Source organism: Carassius auratus, chromosome 43 (assembly GCF_003368295.1).
Source record: "Carassius auratus strain Wakin chromosome 43, ASM336829v1, whole genome shotgun sequence".
Lineage (NCBI taxonomy): Eukaryota > Metazoa > Chordata > Actinopteri > Cypriniformes > Cyprinidae > Carassius > Carassius auratus.
This window is the reverse complement of record NC_039285.1, coordinates 13,235,139-13,254,872: the sequence shown is the minus strand read 5'-3', so window position 1 is coordinate 13,254,872 and position 19,734 is coordinate 13,235,139. Positions and strand designations below refer to the sequence as shown.

The 19,734-nt window shown below is 37.4% G+C and overlaps 1 protein-coding gene across 1 annotated transcript in view; it reads left to right on the top strand.

Annotated features, from left to right (window-relative positions):
• LOC113061746 (kin of IRRE-like protein 3) overlaps positions 1 to 19,734 on the top strand; it is a 233,924-nt gene that overhangs the window by 123,009 nt on the left and 91,181 nt on the right. The window contains exons 2-3 of the mRNA XM_026231153.1: positions 5,447 to 5,596; positions 12,905 to 13,054. Of these exons, the coding sequence (XP_026086938.1) occupies positions 5,447 to 5,596; positions 12,905 to 13,054 (300 nt within the window). The remainder of the gene's footprint in view (positions 1 to 5,446; positions 5,597 to 12,904; positions 13,055 to 19,734) is intronic.

Below are 19,734 nucleotides of genomic sequence, written 5' to 3'. Positions count from 1 at the left end.
TAATATGCACTTTTTCATTTTTACTGTACAAACTAACATATAAATAAACAGAATAGAATAGAATAGAATAGAATAGAATAGAATAGAATAGAATATGATAAGATAGAATAGAATAGAATAGAATAGAATAGAATAGAATAGAATAGAATAGAATAGAATAAGGGACATAATAATATAAATGCCACTTAAAATGATTTTGCAGCACCCCATAAAGGTGTACACATGCAGCAATTATATTAAATTCGCTTCATAATTGTCCAATTACTGTAGGTATAAATCTATAAATAATTTTTCAAACAACATTTTTTGGTAGCTGAACTAACCTGCGAGGTAATAACACCCCTGCTGTGGCCTCATCTCTTCCATGCCATCTGTTCTTCATCATCATTATAACAGCCAGCACTAAATCAACTCAATCTTTATACACTGACACCCAGATAATGTTGTTTTGGTGGTTAAGGGGTTATGACAGTTGGAAATTCATTAATTTATTTATTTTTCTACTTTTTACACTCATATCACCAGTATTACAGGAGGCAGGAATGCTAATTAACTCCCTGCTGGGGAAAAACATAATCGACCTCGCCACTATTTTCTTAAAGGGGTAGCGTTCTTTACCTATGATTTAAATGGGTGGCAAAAAGTGTGATTTAGTAGCGCTAGGTTAAATGCTATTGTTATACCTTTTCCAAGTCTTTCAAAATCAAACTGTCAGGTTTGATAACTGAAAATGAATGGTGCAATTGTACCTGAATGTGAAGAGATTCAGGTTTAAGAGTATTCAGGTTGTACAGTCGTTTTTATCTGCATCTGTACATAGCTGGAGGGAGGAGAGACCCTCAAGGCACTGCCTGCAGTAGTTACAGATCCTGGACACATGCCTGGAATATCAACAAACTACACCTGACCATCTTACTTCATTTCAAAACAATACAAACCACTGGCATTATTTCTGTCATTGTTAGGGATTGACAGCCATGTTTAGATTTGGATGTGAGTCTTGAAATGTACTGTTCACACAGCAGCTTATGATAGAGACTTGAAAACTTTCTGTATGAACCTGCAACTGAAGTCCATATTCTGTTTGTGACTATCAACTACAGCCATATCATTAAAATGTGTTTTGGTCTATCGGACCACAGGTAGACAAGGGAGGCACATTCCCATTTACACATGGTGCTATAACGGTCTTCTTATATCCACTTTTGACCACTTACCGGATTTTTTTTTTTTTCTTCAGTTTTAGGTTTAGTTTTGTTTTTGAGGAGAGATTCTATGGGCTGGTGTATGAAGGTCCATGTAATGCTTCAAAAGCAAGACCATAAGACGCAAATGCAAATGCAAATGCAAATGCAAAAAAAAGAAAAAAAAAAAAAAAAAAAAAAGAAGAAGAAGAAATAAAGGAAATAAAATAAACCATTTTAATCTTTTTTTTCCTCAGTTACTAGATCAATAAATTAAAGCCATTTTGTTATTTACATTTATGTATATATATATATTTTTTTTTTACTTTTGACAAATTGTGGCTTCAGAAATGATGATTTCAATAAATTAAAGCTAAACAGTTTTTATTTATTTATTTATTTATTTATTTATTTATTTATTTATTTATTTATTTATTTATTTATTTATTTTTGTTGTTGTTTTGTATTCCTTCTTTCTTTCAATTAGTGTCATGGCCTGTACCATTAGCGCAGGGGTGGCTCCGTGGCTTGAAGGACGGACACAGTGTTATTACTGGCTTAACCCCTTCTCAAGCACCCCCCATTTTGGCATGGTGACATAATTAACATAAAATACGAATGTTGCTGTTCATGAGTCATTCTGCCTTGTTTGAAATGTATGTACATTTATCTAATAATATATAACAATTACATTTCTTAGTTTTGCTCTGTTGTTAATTGTAACATTAATAACAATTGTATACACTGTAAATGAAACATTTATAAAGAGGGTTAGTGTCACTTCTGCCCACCCTGGTACATTAGCATTAATCATTCATAATCAGCAAGATGTTGTCATTCATACTGACCGGACATGGCTTGTTATTGTTCGATTGTTTTGGCCTCACCCAGCTTTGCTTTGAAGGACTTGATTATGGGGTGTACTAAAGCAGTAGTGCCATATGATGGAGAGTGCAGGAATCTGTTGCCTCCACTTCACTGGTCTCCACGCACGGCTGCCTGTGCAGCTGGCAGTCTCCAGCGCTGAGAAGATGAGGGGGAGAAGAAGGAAGGGTCTGCTCCGAGGCCGGCTGCCTGAGCATCCAAGCGGAACGCTGCCAGATGTGACCGAAGCATCGCTGAGCTTGAAATGTGTGCAGATACCTCCACCAGAGTGGGCCAACTTAAGCCCCCAGTTCAACCCTAGCTATTTTTTACCCATTTTTCTACATCCCCCTCTTGAATGACCTACATATAATTCCCTGCTACTTGAGGTGGTTTGAAGAAAATAAAACAGGCCAGTGTTTTGCTGTCCGAGTGGACGCACTAGGCGGGGCAGTGCTGCAAATATTACAATTGCAACATGCAACTGTCATTAAAAGTTACTGCATGTGAATTAAGGCTTTGCAAAATTATGAATAATCATAATGTCAAAGGAAATAATTGACAGTTATTATTTGTCATAATTGTGCAGTACCATAGGTTGCTGCCAATCATGTTGAATATTACCACATGGTATAACAACACACTCAGGTCACATCCACACATCGACATTATGCAATTCAAAACATATCAGAGCTTGATGGCATATCGCACACCAACTGCCTGCTATTGAAGAATTCTGAGCAAACATTGCTCTGGCTCAGCTAAAACAGCCTTTTTAAGCCAAAGAGTGGCTAGTGCACATTAATTCATTGCACAAACCATGAGAATTGCAAGGTCAGGGTGCAGCTGACATGGTGATGTGTATTTGAGGGAAGTCAAGGGTTAACAAGAGCACTGAGTGCAATAACAGCCAAGGGGTCATTCAATTACTGCACCGAATGGACGATACAATAATACACATCTCGTAGTAGAAGAGAGAACAAAAAAGAACAAGCAAGAATTCATCTGCGCTCAGTATTCCTATAACATGATAAGGCAAGCAGAAACCTGACGCCTCTCAGCAGCCTGGAAGCGGGTCTGCTGCGTCTCACAGTCGTGAGATAAACTCCTCCGTCTGCAGTCTCTGCAAGCTCGCAGAGTAATCTACACAGGACCTTCACAGCAAACACACACACAAAAACAAAGCAGCTCACAGCACTGCAAATGACAGAATGAGAAAGACGGCAGTGTCCAGGCAAGCCTGCTAGCCTTCAAAGATGAACAGTCCAATATATTCAGAGGAATTCATAGTGCATATTTGCAGTTGTTGATTTAATAATAGCTTGTTGGAGCAGCAGATGCAGGATTGCGCCAGGGAGAATTTGTATAAAAATCAATCTGTGGACTCGTGTTTAGCTTTTAACAAGACATTCATCACATTTTACTGGAGGCAGGACAGAGGTATGACTGATTTGTTTAGTAATCCATGGAATTCACAGCGTTAAAGACATCCTTCTGGATTCTGGCAATTAGTTTTTTTTTTTTTTTTCTGCCTGTGTGTTTAATTTAGCATTAATCTAGAAAATGGCATATTTTATAGGTATTAGAGCATACTCACACAGATACATGTCCATAGCTGACTAAAAAGAGAAACATAAGAGAGTCCAAGTGTTTTCAAATAAAGGTAATTACTACAGACTGACCCTATCTCCAATAAGACTGTGCAAGATAACATATTTTCATAAGTGACTTGTCAGTGTGTCACCTGAATGAGTCAGTCTCAAATCTGTATAATTAGACTGAATTAGCGTCATGTTCCATCGTGATTCCTGGATGCAGCATGTTCTTGTGTTCATAAGCTGTTCACAGAGAAGAAAAAAATAAAAAATAAGACGTGATTTAAAGATGTACTTTTTTTTATTGCTATTATGCTTCAAGACAATAAATATATAAATAAAAAACAGCCAGATCTGTCCATATACTGTACATGTTTACATACATAAGGTGACTGACATATATGGAACAAATTAGTTAAGTAAATATCACAACCTTTAATTGCACAGTCACCGTCCACAGAGACTTATTGCTGCTATTGTGCAAAGACAATTCAGTATCACTTTATTTTACAGTCCTGTTCCCCATGTAGATACTATGTACTTATTATAGTAATTACAATAACTATGTAATAACTAGGTACTAAACCTGAACCTACCCCTAAACCTAACCCTACCCCATGTAGTTACCTTGTATACCAGATAAATACTAGATAAATACACTGTAAGTGCACTATAAGTACATGTAAGTACACTTAATGTAAAATAAAGTGCAACCGAAAATTCTATTTTATTGTTCTATGACTTTATTGCTAAAGATTGAGAATTGGTAACATAATTAGTGCTTCGAAGGGCAAAAGTTGCACCTCTATAGTCACATAACATTTTCAAATATCGTTTGAATATTGTATTTCAGTACAAGGCAAAAGCACCCTCCAAAGGCTGTTTTGTCTTTTTGTCTTTTTTTTTTTTTTTTTACTTCTTCTTATTTCTTCAAACATTTTATTTATTTTTTTTATTTTTGCAAAGTGTAACTAAGTTAGAAAAAACACACATAAAGTACATCAAGAAACTAGTGGTTGTTATTTCACAGAAATGAGTATTGATTAAACAGTACAGAGATTTAGAGTGGAATGAGCAATAAGAGCCATCTTCTCTAATTCTAGATAGGCACACATCAGGGACAGCTGCAGAGTTCAGCATGACTCCCATTATACAGTACTGCCAGCAAGAAACTCGTCATCCCTCCACTGAGAAAGCTCAGTGCAATATTGATAGCTGATGTCAGCCATTGTATTTTTGAGTGTTCATGTTTGTGACGGCACATGCGATATGTACCACTGGAGTTTGAAATACAAGACATTTGTCTTCTAACTAGATTCCCTTAGGAGACAGAAATCTTTACGTCCAACTGTCAATGCTAACCAGTCAAACATGGACACCCCCCAGCCCTGATTGGCATGTTTCTTTGTGCTTGTATCTTCACCGTTTTGGCACTATATTTTTCCTTCTCTTACACTTTCTATGTTCTCATGTCATGTCCTTTCTTTAAGAGGGTCTCAAAGAGTTATTGCAGACAGCCTTCTCAGGCCACTCATCTCTAATGGAGTTCAAGTTAATTTGCTTTAGGTAATTTTCTGTGTGAAAGATGCCATGTTGACAGGCCCTTGCTGCACTTCAACATTACGTGTTAATCACACTTGACTACTTGAGAGCTATTCATTGAATAAATTCTTTAAATAAGGTAATGTAACATGAAACTATTTCTTAATGGATGTCTGTATGAGGAATTAGATCTAAAGTCGAATGTTGCAGTTAAAGTTTAAATATCTTTTTCTTTCTCTCTTTCTGTCTCTTTTTCCTCAGGAGTGAATGCTATGTTCGCGCAGCAGCCTCAAGACTTGGTGGTTGTGGCTGGTCAGCCAGTCACGCTCCCCTGCTCCATCCCTGGATACCACGGGGTTGTGCTCTGGATCAAAGATGGCCTCGCTTTGGGCGTCGGAAGAGAACTCATAGGTTAGAAAATAAAATCACCAACTTGGGTTTTGATTTGGATGCTGGTTTCCCCATGAAGTTTCCTAACTAGCTTAATCTTGGCAAGACTGAAAAGGACATCCTGCTAGATTTGCTTAACCATTTTCAGCAGACAGACTATACTGGTGGACTATCTAGTCATTTTCACTTGTAAGATCATGCTGTATGACTGACATAAACATCTTAACACACACACAAAAGAAAAGTTCATGCCATTGTTCTTTCTTAACCAACTTTACAAGAAACAATGTTGTAGTTGACCAACTTAACTAACTTAACAAGATAGACCACACTGGTAGATTTGTTTCATCATTTTTGCTGATGGTCTAGCTAGTCAACTTCACTTGTAAAACCATGCTGGTTGACTTTCTTAACCGTCTTCACAGAAAAAGACCATGCTGTTCATCTAGCTTGTTAACCAACTTTACAAGAAAGAATATCCAAGTCGATAAACTTAACAAGAAGAAAAAAAAAAAAAAAAAAAAAAAACATGCTGGTCATCTAGCTTAAGGCTATAACTTTAAAAAAATGACTGCACTAGTAAACCAACGTAATTGGCATCACGAGAAAGCCCATGCTTCTCCGTCTCCACAAGAAACACAACCAACCATACCAGTGAAGCATCAACTGTTAGACAAGCACTAACTGCATAAACCAGCCAAGCAGGCATGGGCATTCATATTGGTCTAAGCTGGTCATTTCTCCAAAGAAATTGGCATAGGACTATTTGATTTAAAATGTTAATGATTTACTCTAATGACTGTGTGAAAGGCAAACATGTCCACAGCTCCATCAAATTTGATTGAATTGTACACTTCAACTAGCAGCCGGTCTTCATCCGCCTCTCAAATAACCAAACTGGTCCTAAACAAGGCTTTAGCTAATTAAAGCTAAATTTGATACACAAGTTTAAGCTGGAGGGTGTGATTGCTTTTTAAAAACTTTCCAGTTGATGTCAGACGTAGAAGGACAAGAGCAGCTAAAATATAACCTCTTAAGTACTTTTAACGGTTAATAGCTTGTGAAGTGTGTAACTCATCCCCACTTGCAAAGTGCTGCTTGTTTGGCTAAATTGATTGCTTAATTCATGCTAATGACCATTGGATTCCCATTCTGTCCGCCTACAGACTTAGAACATCACAAACTTCATATTCAAATTCAGGTTGGTCGGAAACAGTTGGTCCCCCTTTAAGACTTTTACATTGGATTTCCTGGATTACAGCAATTGAAATCCTTGTGGAGTAAGAGCAGGTGTATGCATCATTTTGAAAAGTGTAGATTAACAATGGTTTCAATGCAAGAATGATTCCCATATAAGCAGCATAAAGGGTAAATCATAATTTTACTCAAATTTCCTATCACAGTTTCAGCTCTACTTTGCTTCCTGGGATATTTCCAGTGCAAAGCATGATGTAATGCCCAGCTGACCTCTTTAAAAACAGTTGCTGGGCTTAACCTTAAAATTAAATATGTATTCCACTGGAGATCACAGGTATATTACCTCTGACCTTCAGTGGCCACTGCTCTGTACTATTTTGGCACTGATAGTGGCCTTTAATTAGACCCCAAAAGGCAACTGAGCCCTGATAAATCCTTTCTGCTCCCAAGTTTGTCATTATCAGGCTCCTGAGAGCTGGGCCCTGGCAGTGTAAACACTAGGAGAAGAGCTTTAGAAGTGGTCAAAGAGAAAGAGAGGGTGAATTGAAGCTGGGTTGGGGTTGGGAGGTGAGAAGAGGTTCTGCGCTTGCGGACCTCATGATTATGTGAAAAGAGACAGAAAGGGGAACTAACAGCACATCAGCTGCAGTTTAACAGTCTCTGCTGGGGGCTAAGGGCCAACCCAATCCAAGGTGCCAACCCCATATAGCTCTTCATGTAGATCAATGGCGGGCCAGCGCTCAGAGGGCCATGAAGAATTTCAATGAAGTTCTGCGCTCTCTCCATCTCTCATTTTTTATGCCTTTTTTTTCTTTTTTTTTTTTTTTTTTTTTTTTTTTTTTTTTGAGTTGCAGAGAGCCAGTGCACAAGACAAAAGAGCACTTTAAAAGCAAGCTACGGGTACAAGGGCGGAGGTGCGCTGCTTTGACATGAATGACACTTTAGAGAATAAAACTCTGCACAGCTGCTCCTTTTACCAGTCTTGCCTGTGTCAACAAGTAATGCTGCATACAATAAAAAAGAGTGACACATCGACGACTACGTACTCTAAGCCAGCAGCTGCACACATAAAACAAACAAACAAAAAGAGCCAAGTACAACAGCTCATACAAACGCAACATTTCAATTTCAGCCTACTCAGCTATTCATGGAAGAGGCTTGTGTCATTCAGTGCGGTTTCAATTCGAGAGAACATTGATTAAAATGAGAAATCGCAAACAATATATTTAATAAATCAACAGACAAAAGAGGCTGATTCATATCAATCTTCACATTCTTTGAGGAGGTCCTTTTGCTGCTGGTTCTAATAAAAGACATCAGCTCAAGGCTGCCACAAACACACAAATACAAGTCATGAATATGCATTGTGTGCATTACTGGTGTAAACGTGAATACGCAAACAGAACCACAGAGCGAGATGGCACAAGCGTGCTTGGACATAAAGAGCTGAGAAGCATGATTGATTTCGATTTTGACACATTGTTTTATTTACATTCTTAACACATCAGTAATCCAAATAGTAGCTTTCGGATTTGAGATGCTCAGATCAAAGCCAATATTTTTGTGGGACAACTAAAATGAAAAATCTACAGAAAGCTCCATAGTCGCAGAGCAATGTCAAATGTCCATTTTTTACAAGGATTTGAATTGAAGTTGAAATCAATGCCAGGATGTTGATGGATGCAGAATGATATATATATATATATATATATATATATATGTTATAGGGCTGGTAAGCGATGACAATTTTTAATCTAATTAATTACATGATGTGGTGATTAATAAATAAATTCAATCACACATCAAATTTGAAGATATTACTCCCAAGAGATATTTTAAAGTCATTGTTGTGTAAAGCATCAAGCAGGCATTACTAAAAGTAGGTTCAGCAAGAAATATTTTGTTTGATAAAATGTATTACATATAGTGAGTAAATGATGACAGAATTGTTATTTTTGGTTGGGTGAACCATAACTTTAATATTTCATATGCCAATGGTTGAACGACCCAAATGGTTCACCAAATTTGTTCAAAATGAAAATTTTAACAGTTAACTGTTCTGCTTTGTTTGTATCTTCTGGTTGGCAAAATTGAGAAAAACAGACAACATGTCTAAAATAACACAATATTAACTTCTTAATTAACTGTAGTATAAGATGAGAATTCCATTTGCACTCTTGTGATATTGCACTTCGCCTACAGCTCATGTGATATTTATTGACTATGTGATGTAAATATGAGACACAATCTCAAACGGGCGCATCTTGAATTGTAGGGATATTCTCAAAGCTCCATCACACAGTAAGTTTTTGCTTACTTGCTCACGCATTATTTTTCTCCATAATTAATTCATCTAATTAACACGTTAAATTACCAGCCCTTATATGTATTAGTATAACTCAAGTACCGTAGTTAAGTATCCCTGCTTTCTACAAAATGTATCCGAACCTTGGTACCCTGAATCTTAAGAATTAAACCAATTCAGAGATAAGAACAGTTGTGTATGTAACTATTTTCACACATTTTCTCTCAGTTACTTCCTCTGTTCGAGTTGTCAGGCAAATCCACTCATTAATCACTGTCTCATGTCTCCATTCATGGCTCTTTCCCCCTTCCATCGATCCGACATAAAGACTAATCCTTTCCTGTCCTGATGGATTCATTAACTCTAATGGGGCTATTTTATATTATTTGCTTTGCTTGATGTGGGTTGTCTTAGGGATTCATTGTGATCAATGACAGAATTATTCTTCTCTCTGACATCCTCTGCTCTGCATTTATTGTGTGAAGTATGCATGATTTATATAATGATATATTAATCTAAGACATGTCCAGAGGAGAGAAGAAACGTGCATCACTGATAGGCACATTATTAGGCTGTATAAGGCAGTGCATTTATATAGAAGGGCCCGGCTCAGATAATGATACAGGTGGGTGGATGTAATCTCTAGATCACAGTTAATCGTTGTTTGTTATTTGACTAGTGTTGGCTTGCACAAAGACTAGCTAATATTGCTCCTTCATTTTATTACAGACCACTGCAGGAAGTAAAATCCCACTGATTTCAAACCCAAGCACTCAAAGTCTAATTTTATTATTATTATTATTATTTTTATTTTTTTATTTTTTTTTGAGTGTGTGTGTGCATGTGTGTAACTTGTAACTTCCCTGCTGATAGAAGTGGTTCACTCAGCAAGTATTAGTATTAGTATATATCTATATGTGTCAAAGTAGTACATTAATTTAGCTGATTTAGCAAATTACTGTGAATTAAAAGACCTTGATAAATCAGTAATGTTTTAGAAGCCAATGCATATATTCTGCATCCATCTAGAAATAAGACCTAACCCTTAAGTGGCAATAGATGCCACCTGCAGCAAACCCATCAATCTCTCATCTAAAATAAACGTAATAGCGAACCAAGTCAATGACCATTGAAATGACTAGGTTTGTTTCCTTTGCTTTAAATTTCCAGCACCATAAACAGCACTTGATTTGGCTACGTTCACATTACAGACCTTGAATTTTATCCTGATAGTTGCAACAGTTAATTGTATTGCTCAAAGTTTGCTCAGCTGGAAGACATAATGTTTTCATGAATGCTTCATGTGAGTTTCAACAGCAGATTTCTCATACTGCCACAAATAAGATAACTGCAGCCTACTTTAAGAAGACTGTAGATAGGATAACTCAGATATTTATATTTTTAAATAACACAAGTTCATATGGAAACTGATTACAGACTGTGAAATCACAGTTTGAGACCTTCTGAAACCCTCAAGTAGACATGTGAGATTATTTTGAGATCAGTTATAAAAAGTATGAGACGTACTGCAAGTGAAAATCACTCCATTTATTCTTTCTGACATCTAGAATAAACAAGTGAGATATTAAAGGGATGATATGTGGTTTTGTGAGCTACAGAACTAGGAACAAAAATTCTCAAACAGAAAAAAGTGAAGTCAAATATAGGTAAATAATTGGCCTATGTCAACATGAGCTATTCCTTTTACATAACAGCATTTCTTCTTAATTAATTCGATATTGGCATATTCTTTGAAGACCTTCAAAACAACTTTCCAAAGTAGTCCACTAAATGATGTGGGCACAGTCTGTTTCGATGGCTTATTAAATGTTTGTTTTTGGGTGATCCTGCCTCTTTTCTGTCTCCTACTCACTTAGAGAAATTAAAAGCTGTATGTGGGCAGATAAAACACATTGCACCATAAATGTCTGCTGCTCTCTCCTCAATAGGGGAAATAAGAGACACTTCATGGTCTATTAAAAGTGAATGGGATCCAATGAGGCAACAGGCAATAATTGGCATTTTCTGGCACGGTGATTTCAACAGTCAGGCTCAAGGACTTAAAAGCCATTAGTCCAGTCCAGTCTATTTTTCACTCCTTTCTACAGCAATATGTTAAAGCACATTGCTCTTTCAAGCCTCATTTCTGTAGATTACAATGATGGCTGCAGTAATAGCCCATGGTACAACTCAAAAATAGGTTGGACTTCGTACCACACAGTACTCGAAGAGATATAGGAAATATTAGAACACACTTTCAATTTGACAACAGGTGATACATCTCTAAACAAGTGGAGTCTGTTATATAAACCCAATAAACCACAAAAACACATGCTGTTTAAACCTTTCAGTTTGAAAAGCAGATATGCTTTTCAAAGCCAACAGAAATTTAAATAGAAAACAGTCTTGTCCGCGTTGAGCACCCGAGAGCACGAGAGTGCATGCCCATTATGTCACAGAGAATTCTCTGGAGCGAACATGAATCATATCGATGGATGCTGTAAAAATCTATATTCTGCCACAGGTCATTCACTGGCAAAGATTCAAATGGGTGCTCCGCGGAGACTGGAAGTGTGATCACTTTTGAAGGTGTAAATTTAGCCACATAAAAAGCAAAATTGAAATAAATCTAGGAATAAACGTGCAGTGCTTGGTGCAGTAGGGAAATCTGCTGAGATCAGCTTCGGAATGCCATTAAGTCTGTATCACCCATCAACCATCAATTACCATCTTGACTTGGAAAGAGAAACTGCACTAACAGCAATGACAGCACTTTTTAGGGGTCTCACAGTAAATAGCAAATCTCTCATAATTAGGAGCGTTTTGCCTCCTAAGATCAGTTAAAGACATTCATACGGAGGTTGTATAATGTTCCATAAAGTACGCCACAATCACGCGTCTCCTCCCCTGCTTTACATTTTCTATAGTGGCAAACCAAGCTTCTGCATTCGCTTCATATGCTAATTCCCAGCTAATAGTCTGCTGATGTGTTTTAAAGGCCCTCAGATTTGCTTGCTATTGTAAAATAGTCATTTTCCCCTGAAATACATCCCGCTGAGTCTATTATTAAACTGCAAATCACCATTCCTCTGCATCGATGGAACACATCTCAGTCTTCTTGGCTCTGTGTGCTGCTTACTAAGGGCTACACCTAGGGCAGCACACCTGAGGACCAGCTGAACATATTATAGCAAAACCAGCAGACTGCCTCACCTCAATCAACAAACCGTCTCACCTCAATCATCAGGACGTCTCTCTCCAACCATTAGAAAGCCTCACACATCTGCTTATCTTTCATTTATTTTAACACGGTCATAGATTCTTTTCTCACATTGTTTTTTTATGTATTTATTTATTATTATTATTATTGTCCTGAGAGACTTTCACTTTGCAGTAGAAAAAACCTTTGGGCTGGACTTATATATGGAGGACATAAGAAGTGGGTCAAAATAAATGGTTATTTTCATTGTTTTTCACTCATCAATGAAAGCGAATTATATTTCTTTTTAATTATCCCTTCTAGAGATCTCATATACAAATAATACACAATAAATTTAACTGATGTCCTTTGATATCGCAGCTGTTGCTAACAAACAGCCAGCGTTGCATCAGCAACCAACACTAACTCCCCATTCAAGGCTTACTTTACACTGTTATGAAGTAACTAAAAAGCAACTTTTATTCAGGTGCCAAGTTAATACTGCTCTGAAACCAACAAAATACAATTTCCCTGGATTTTATCTACCCAGAAGCATTAAAAAAAGCCTTTTTCAAAGCAGTTACTGAAGGTCTCAGGGCATTAACCAGTTAACTTCCCTTATTTCCAGGTTACCCTCGCTATGCTGTGGTCGGGGATCACGGATCTGGCGAACACCACCTTCGGATCCAGAGGGTGGAGCTGACGGATGATGCCGTGTTCGAGTGCCAGGCCATCCAGGCGGCCATGAGGTCCCGTCCTGCTCGACTCACTGTGCTAGGTTAGTCTCAACTGCAGGTCGTATACGTGAAGACCGACAAAAAAATCCTGCCGTTAGTATTCGGATAGATATGCCTTTCAGCTAAAGCTTATTTGCATTCTCAAAGTCCAATTTTACTTTTTTTATATATATTTAATTTCTAATAATCTTCCACCCACAAATTAAATCAGAATAAAGACTGATCACAGTGGTCTCAAACTATGATATCAGCGAGGAATAATGTACAGTATTAAAAATAGATTTTTCACTGACCCAACTCCCCTGCAGTGCCATAAGTTCTCAGTTTTAATTTCCTGCTGCAAATCCCACTGTCTTCATTATTAAACCAAGGAGGTCATTGAATCTTAATTAAGTTTTATTGGGTTATTATTCAGTGTTGCTCTTTCTGCAATATTGGGCAGCAACAGCGTTATCTGTGCCGAGGTTGTAATCAACCACCTGGTAGGTTTATCTGCTCTGAAGAAAGACCACCCACACCCTGCACATTTTAGCTCTTACTTGCACCAGTGGGCACATCTGGGGTCAGAATTGGGGTGGTGTTATGGAAGTGGTGGGGTGAGAGACGAAGCACATGTGCTCACAGACTGGAATGTGATTTGCTTTATTGATCGCCACTAATGAAAAGTGAAAATAATGACCTGCATGGGAGGATGTAGTGAGGGAAATTAGAGAAAGAAAGAAGATAAATTACCTGGTATGAGGTTGCTCTCCCTTACAAATGACTTATTTGCTAATTACAAGGACCGAAACAGTCACCTAAATCCATGGGAGGAGAACACGCATTGGACATGTGAACACCGCGCCCATTTTAATAAAACATAAAAACGTGGAAAGAGGGTTTCAGGGGCCAGTGTGAAAAAAAATAGAGAAAAGATAGTTTATGCTTGACATGACATTATATTCTTATCCAAAATAAAAAGATGTGAACATTTAGTGCCAAACACTCTCATGCAGTGTATTCTCCAGGAAAATCCCTAATATGGGCAAAGGCATCCAGCTATCTCTGTAGCTAAGCTGAATACAATACGTAAAGACAATACTTGCACAAGTATGATAATTATTATTTATGATATATATATTATTTGTGTGTGTTTTTCAAGTCATCTACATGTAATAAATACAGTATCTGAATAATGCAGTGCTAACATAGCATTAGACAGTGGACTATATATTATTATACTGTGTATCTTTTATTTTGTAAAAAAAAAAAAAAAAAAAAAAAAAAATTGGAAACAAGTCTAGTATATAAACAAACCATAAAACTGCCATTTGGAAAATCATTACACATGTAATTAATAATACAAGTTATTGATAATTGTCCAGAAATGTATTTGATACCTTAGCAAATCAAAAGTAAGATATAAGAAAAAAGAAAGAAAAAAAGGTCATCCTTATTTCTGAAATGGTGTCTATGCCCCTGCCTAAATCCCACTACTACCAGTATCCGAAGCAACTTATGACCAGAACATATTCCACCACTATCAATTTCCAAAAATGGTGAAATGTTTGGTGGAAATAAATGGAATGCGATGATGCATGGACTGTTTTGTTTATCATGATTCTCTCCTGCTGTGGTCTGTATTAATTGGACCTTAATTACAACTGCTTTAGAACTGGCCCAATGGGTGCTGATAGTGCTAATTATCACTACAAACTCAAAACCAAGAACCTCCATCTCTGTAGCGCTTAATTTCCTGTCAAGTTTGATCACCAAGGGCTAGTGGCTTTGTGATTTTTTTTTTTTTTTTTGGGGGGGGGCTATTAATCGGTTAATTCAATGGGGCTATACAAGGATCACTTCATGGTATATCATATTTTCAGATCCATTGGCAGATCCGTCTGATAGACCCAAATATTAAAAGCATCTGAAATTATAAGAAAATATTCATTAATGTTTGAAGTATGCCTGTTTTTGGAGCAAAACAAACCAACTAAGAAACCAAGAACTTGATAAACTAAGGAGCATGCATTCATAACACAGCACACGACAGTGGTTTTCCACATCAAGCTTTTGGAAATAATGGGTGGTCAGATCTTCTAACCTGTGCTTGTAATATACAGTATATGAGATATGTAGCAGAGTGATATCTGGGCTGTCTTTTCCTATGTCAAGAAGCCTGGTCTGAGCCGTAGTGATGACAGGAATGGGAGTGTGACTCCCTGTCTCCCCAGGATTTCTTACCTGACAGCTGAAGTGGTCCCTCAGCTCCACACTTCATGACTGATCCTTCCCTCACATACGGACTGAAGGCTGAGGTTAGGGCAGGTGTCCCCTCCACAGAGTGCACAGCACAGTCCGGATTGGCCAGTCCCGCTAAAAGCTTTGATCTGATCAAGCATTTGATAATGGGGAAAACATAATCCTAATTCTCTGAATTGTCCTGAATTCAAAATTTCTGAATGGTTGCTTTATTGAAAATCTTGGGGAAAGCTCTTGGAGAAGAAAAAATACTATTACTACTACTACTACTACTACTACTACTAATAATAATACTAATAATAATACTAATAATAATTTCCACCATCAAAGAAAAACCTGCATCATGTCCACTGTTAGATAAAATGTTAAATTCAGAATTTTGTAATCTACCTTTGCAGAACTCATGTGGGGTTTGGGATTGTTTTTGGTCACCTATTCTGACGTATTTTTGAAGAAATTTTTTATTTATTTTTTTGCAGTTGCCCTGTGGGCTAATTATGTACCCCTCTAGAAGATAGCCATCCTTGTCTTCCATGTGTCCCCTCAACATTAATCTCAGCCTGGGAGAAAATGGACTGCAGAGTAATGGAGGGAGAGAGCATGAATCTGGCCTTATGAAACTAGCAAAAGGTTACTTACTCCCACCATACTTCTGATCCTTTTGGATGCATTTATTTCTCACCTTGGGGCTCAGAACCTCTAGCAGTGAGTGTATGTTTTTTATTTATGTATTAATTTTTTTTTTTGTAAAGCCATTATCAATTTCTACGCTCTTATGCATTTGTACTTATAGCAATTTTTCTCCCCAACTCTCCATCCCCACCCTTAAATTCAGTTTGGCTCTTTCTAATTGTCTTGTTAATGGTTCTCATTTCTCGTTCCCTACAATAAAAAATAAATAAATAAATAAATAAATATTCAAAGAAATAGCAAAATATTCAGATGATCTTATAGACTGTAATCTTATAAATGCTGAAATTATTATAATTAAATCCTTGGATGTTGCAAGAGCTAAATCCACTCCACTCATTAATCATTCCCTTTTGCACAAATGAATAATTATGATTTTATAACTAATGGAAGAGCAAGTGTCCTTGCGGGAAAAATAAATAGGTGAAGAACTTGGAATCTGTATTACTCCACATTTGGAAGTCTCAACGCCTTAGCCTATGATCTGATAAACAGCTTCAAGGCAGGGAGATTATTAACTTTTAATTGCAAATCATGAGATGCAACAGCTCAACATATTTTCAAAAACGTTCTGCTTATAGTCTTATGAAGATAAACAAAGGTCATCTATTCGGATCCATTTCCACACAAGTGTGATGCCCTGAACACTATCAAACTTCACATAATCTGTTCTTCCACAAGAGAGGATGTTTTTAAAATCTACTAAACTAAAAATGAATGAAATGCAAACAAACATGCCAAAACACAAAAAATGCATGTTTGTTGAAAGATGATTCTTGCTAAATCAAATATTAGAGACTTAATTGATTAAATAGCTTGTTTATGTACCATTATGTTTGAGCTGTTGCACATGTAACTGTGCACTAAAATCAAGCAGATGTTATTTAAACAGACGCTTCCCTGGGAGATCCACCCTGTTGGGCTGTGACCTCACACACATCTACAAACACACTCCTGTGACCTGATTGACAGATGAGAGTCTGTACAGATGTTCTGTTACTTACAAACATCAAGCTGTCAGTGTTTTTTTTTTTTTTTTTTTTTTTTTTTTTTTATGTAATTCACTTTGAGGGACACTTTTTGCTTTTTCAATGCTTTTTTACAATTAGTAGATCATACACCCAAGTTTGATCAGCACTGGCTTTTATTCAAAAATACATTTAAATAATATTTTACACATACTACTATGCTGTTTTTAATTTCTGAATTAAAATGTATTTTAATATTTTTTTTGGAAGACGGTCAATATTAGGACACTACTGATTAAATAATCAAATAAACAAACAAATAAATCAATAAATAACTTAACCTATTTGAACGTATATAACGTATATGAAAAAATATATTTGTCTTGCAGATTCAAAGTTATGTAAGATAATGAAGTTCACTGACCTGCAATGATCTTCCTAGTGATGCTGGTTGACCGAACAAATAGTTACTAGCCTTGTCCACATCAGCCTATTCCAAAGTTCACCTTATAGTGATGGGTATTCTGACTGCTTCATTGTCAACTCCACACCATTGTAAACACTTCACCAGCTTCCAGCCACCATATATTCACAATCTGACCCCATCATGCCTCTTCAACTAGAGGACCTCAACCGCATCACACAACGTTTTCTTTTCCAACCAACTGTGTAGTCAGAGACCATGACAAACAAAATTAGTCTTCTTGTAGCGGTCACACCAAAACCCTGCTCACCGCCAGTGCCCCAGCACCTCTATTTCCGGCACACTTTGATGCTTATTCAAAGGGAAATCTTATTTTATTTCCATCAGCTTTGGTTTCCCAACCCCTGACTCCATTTTGCTATAACTGTGGCTATCTGGCCGGGCATCACTCATGTGTCGAACCGTTGAAACCATACATGTACAGCCCCTGCCAAATGGATAGAAGTGAAAGAAATGGAGAGAGAATATGGATCAGTGAGTGTTTACAATCGAATTCTGCCTCCTGCAAAGCAACACATTAGCGACAGAGCTGTGAAGGAAGCTTTGATTTGGGCCAGTGAGCTACGTATGTCACTTGTCACCTTTCCTGGCATGTTTTCGATTGCACATTCTCTACTTTCTTTTTTGCTATCGCAGCCGTGTGAGCAGGTGACGGAAGCCGCTCCTGAAACAGACGGGCCTCATTGTTGTTCCAGACATGTCATTGGAGGCAAAACACCACCTCACCCATTCGGTTCCCAACAGATTGCTTCCCCCCACCCCCCCCACCCTAGAAGACCCTACTCTTCTGGCTGTGGCTGGATTACAGGCTATATCAACTCACTCTTCCAATCTTGTTTTTGATGTCAATAACTCAGCCTGTGAAGCCACTGCTGTAGAAGCCCACTGTAAGATTTCCACCCCTGCAATTACTATAGCATCAAACCCACTCTGGAGAATAAAATACATCTCTCTCACATCCTTCCTTTTAGCTCCTGGAACTGAAACATCGCCCATCCAGTTGATTTAAAAAGCTTGTTGCTGGAATTCAAGGTCCCAATTTATTGGTCCAATGTTTCAGTCCATTTGGTTAATTGCAAATCCATTTGCCTGCATGTAATTTATTGTTTGTTTGTTTTTTCAGTCACATGTTACAAGTTAAGAGTCTTGTCACCTTGAGCCAGCTCTTGCAAGATCTGGCCTTGTCTTGTCTTTTTATTTTTTTATTATTTAATAAAGGTTTTTGAAAATATGCCAGACCCAGCAGACCTTATATACTGTCCTTTATACACTGTACTTGTACATATATGATATAACACTTTCACTGTTAAATTGCTCCTCTGTTCAGAGATATTTTAGCTCTTCATTGAACACTCACTTCACATGCCTTGGCACTGTCGAAAAACTACAGAAAGCATTCTATACAAAAACAAGATTTAATTTCCCATTCAATGACAGTAAATGGAAGCAAAAAAGCTGCTAGCTGCAAAAATCACTTTCATAACATACAAAACTTCTCAAGCCATGCAGAAGATTTGTGAAGTGGATAGACCGTCATTTAGGTCGTTTTTTGCTGAGGATCTCTTACAGTGCATACGCTGCAACATTTTACATCAACAAATTGACATAATATGTGATTGTTTCTCTGCTGTATGGCTCAGAAGACCATGTCATATTTACTAGTTTTACATGTTTTTACTTAGCTTTTTTTGTCATAATTGCAGCTGAACAGCATACATTTTCGGGCACAAAGGAAAGTCTGTAAAATTACTAATTTTTTCTGGTTTCAAAGAAAGAAAGTTAGTTGAGTTTTGGAAATAAATGGTGGTGATTAAATTAAGTAGAATTCATTCAAACTGTGAAAGCAACTGAGAGAGTGTTAACAGACAATCATTGCATGATATGAAAACAGAATTATGGATTGAGGTTTTGCCAGCCAAGTGGAAGGTGGAAGAATTGCAGCCCACTGGCCAGTAATTAAAAGGGAGCGATTAATTCCTTGCTGCTGACCCACTCATGAGAGCCAATTTGGAGCCATTAGGGGATGCAGAGTTTGCAAACAGGCCGGTAATGATGATAGCTTGCATTGCTACAGGGTTGCCCTTTGTATGGCTGTCAGACTAAGAGTGTCTGGGAGAGCTGAAATTAGATAGGGAATGTCTGACAAAGCCTCAACACCTCGGCTCGAAATAACAACTCCTTCCTTTAATGATCAGTGCCATTTGTAGTGCATGGGCTGAGCCATTAGTAGTGACAGGCCTATAGCAGATGAACAGTGTACAGCCGAGGGACGCTGAGGTCTGTGAAGATAAATACAGGCTCACCAACTTGTCTTGGTACCCAAAGGTCTCTTTTAAAT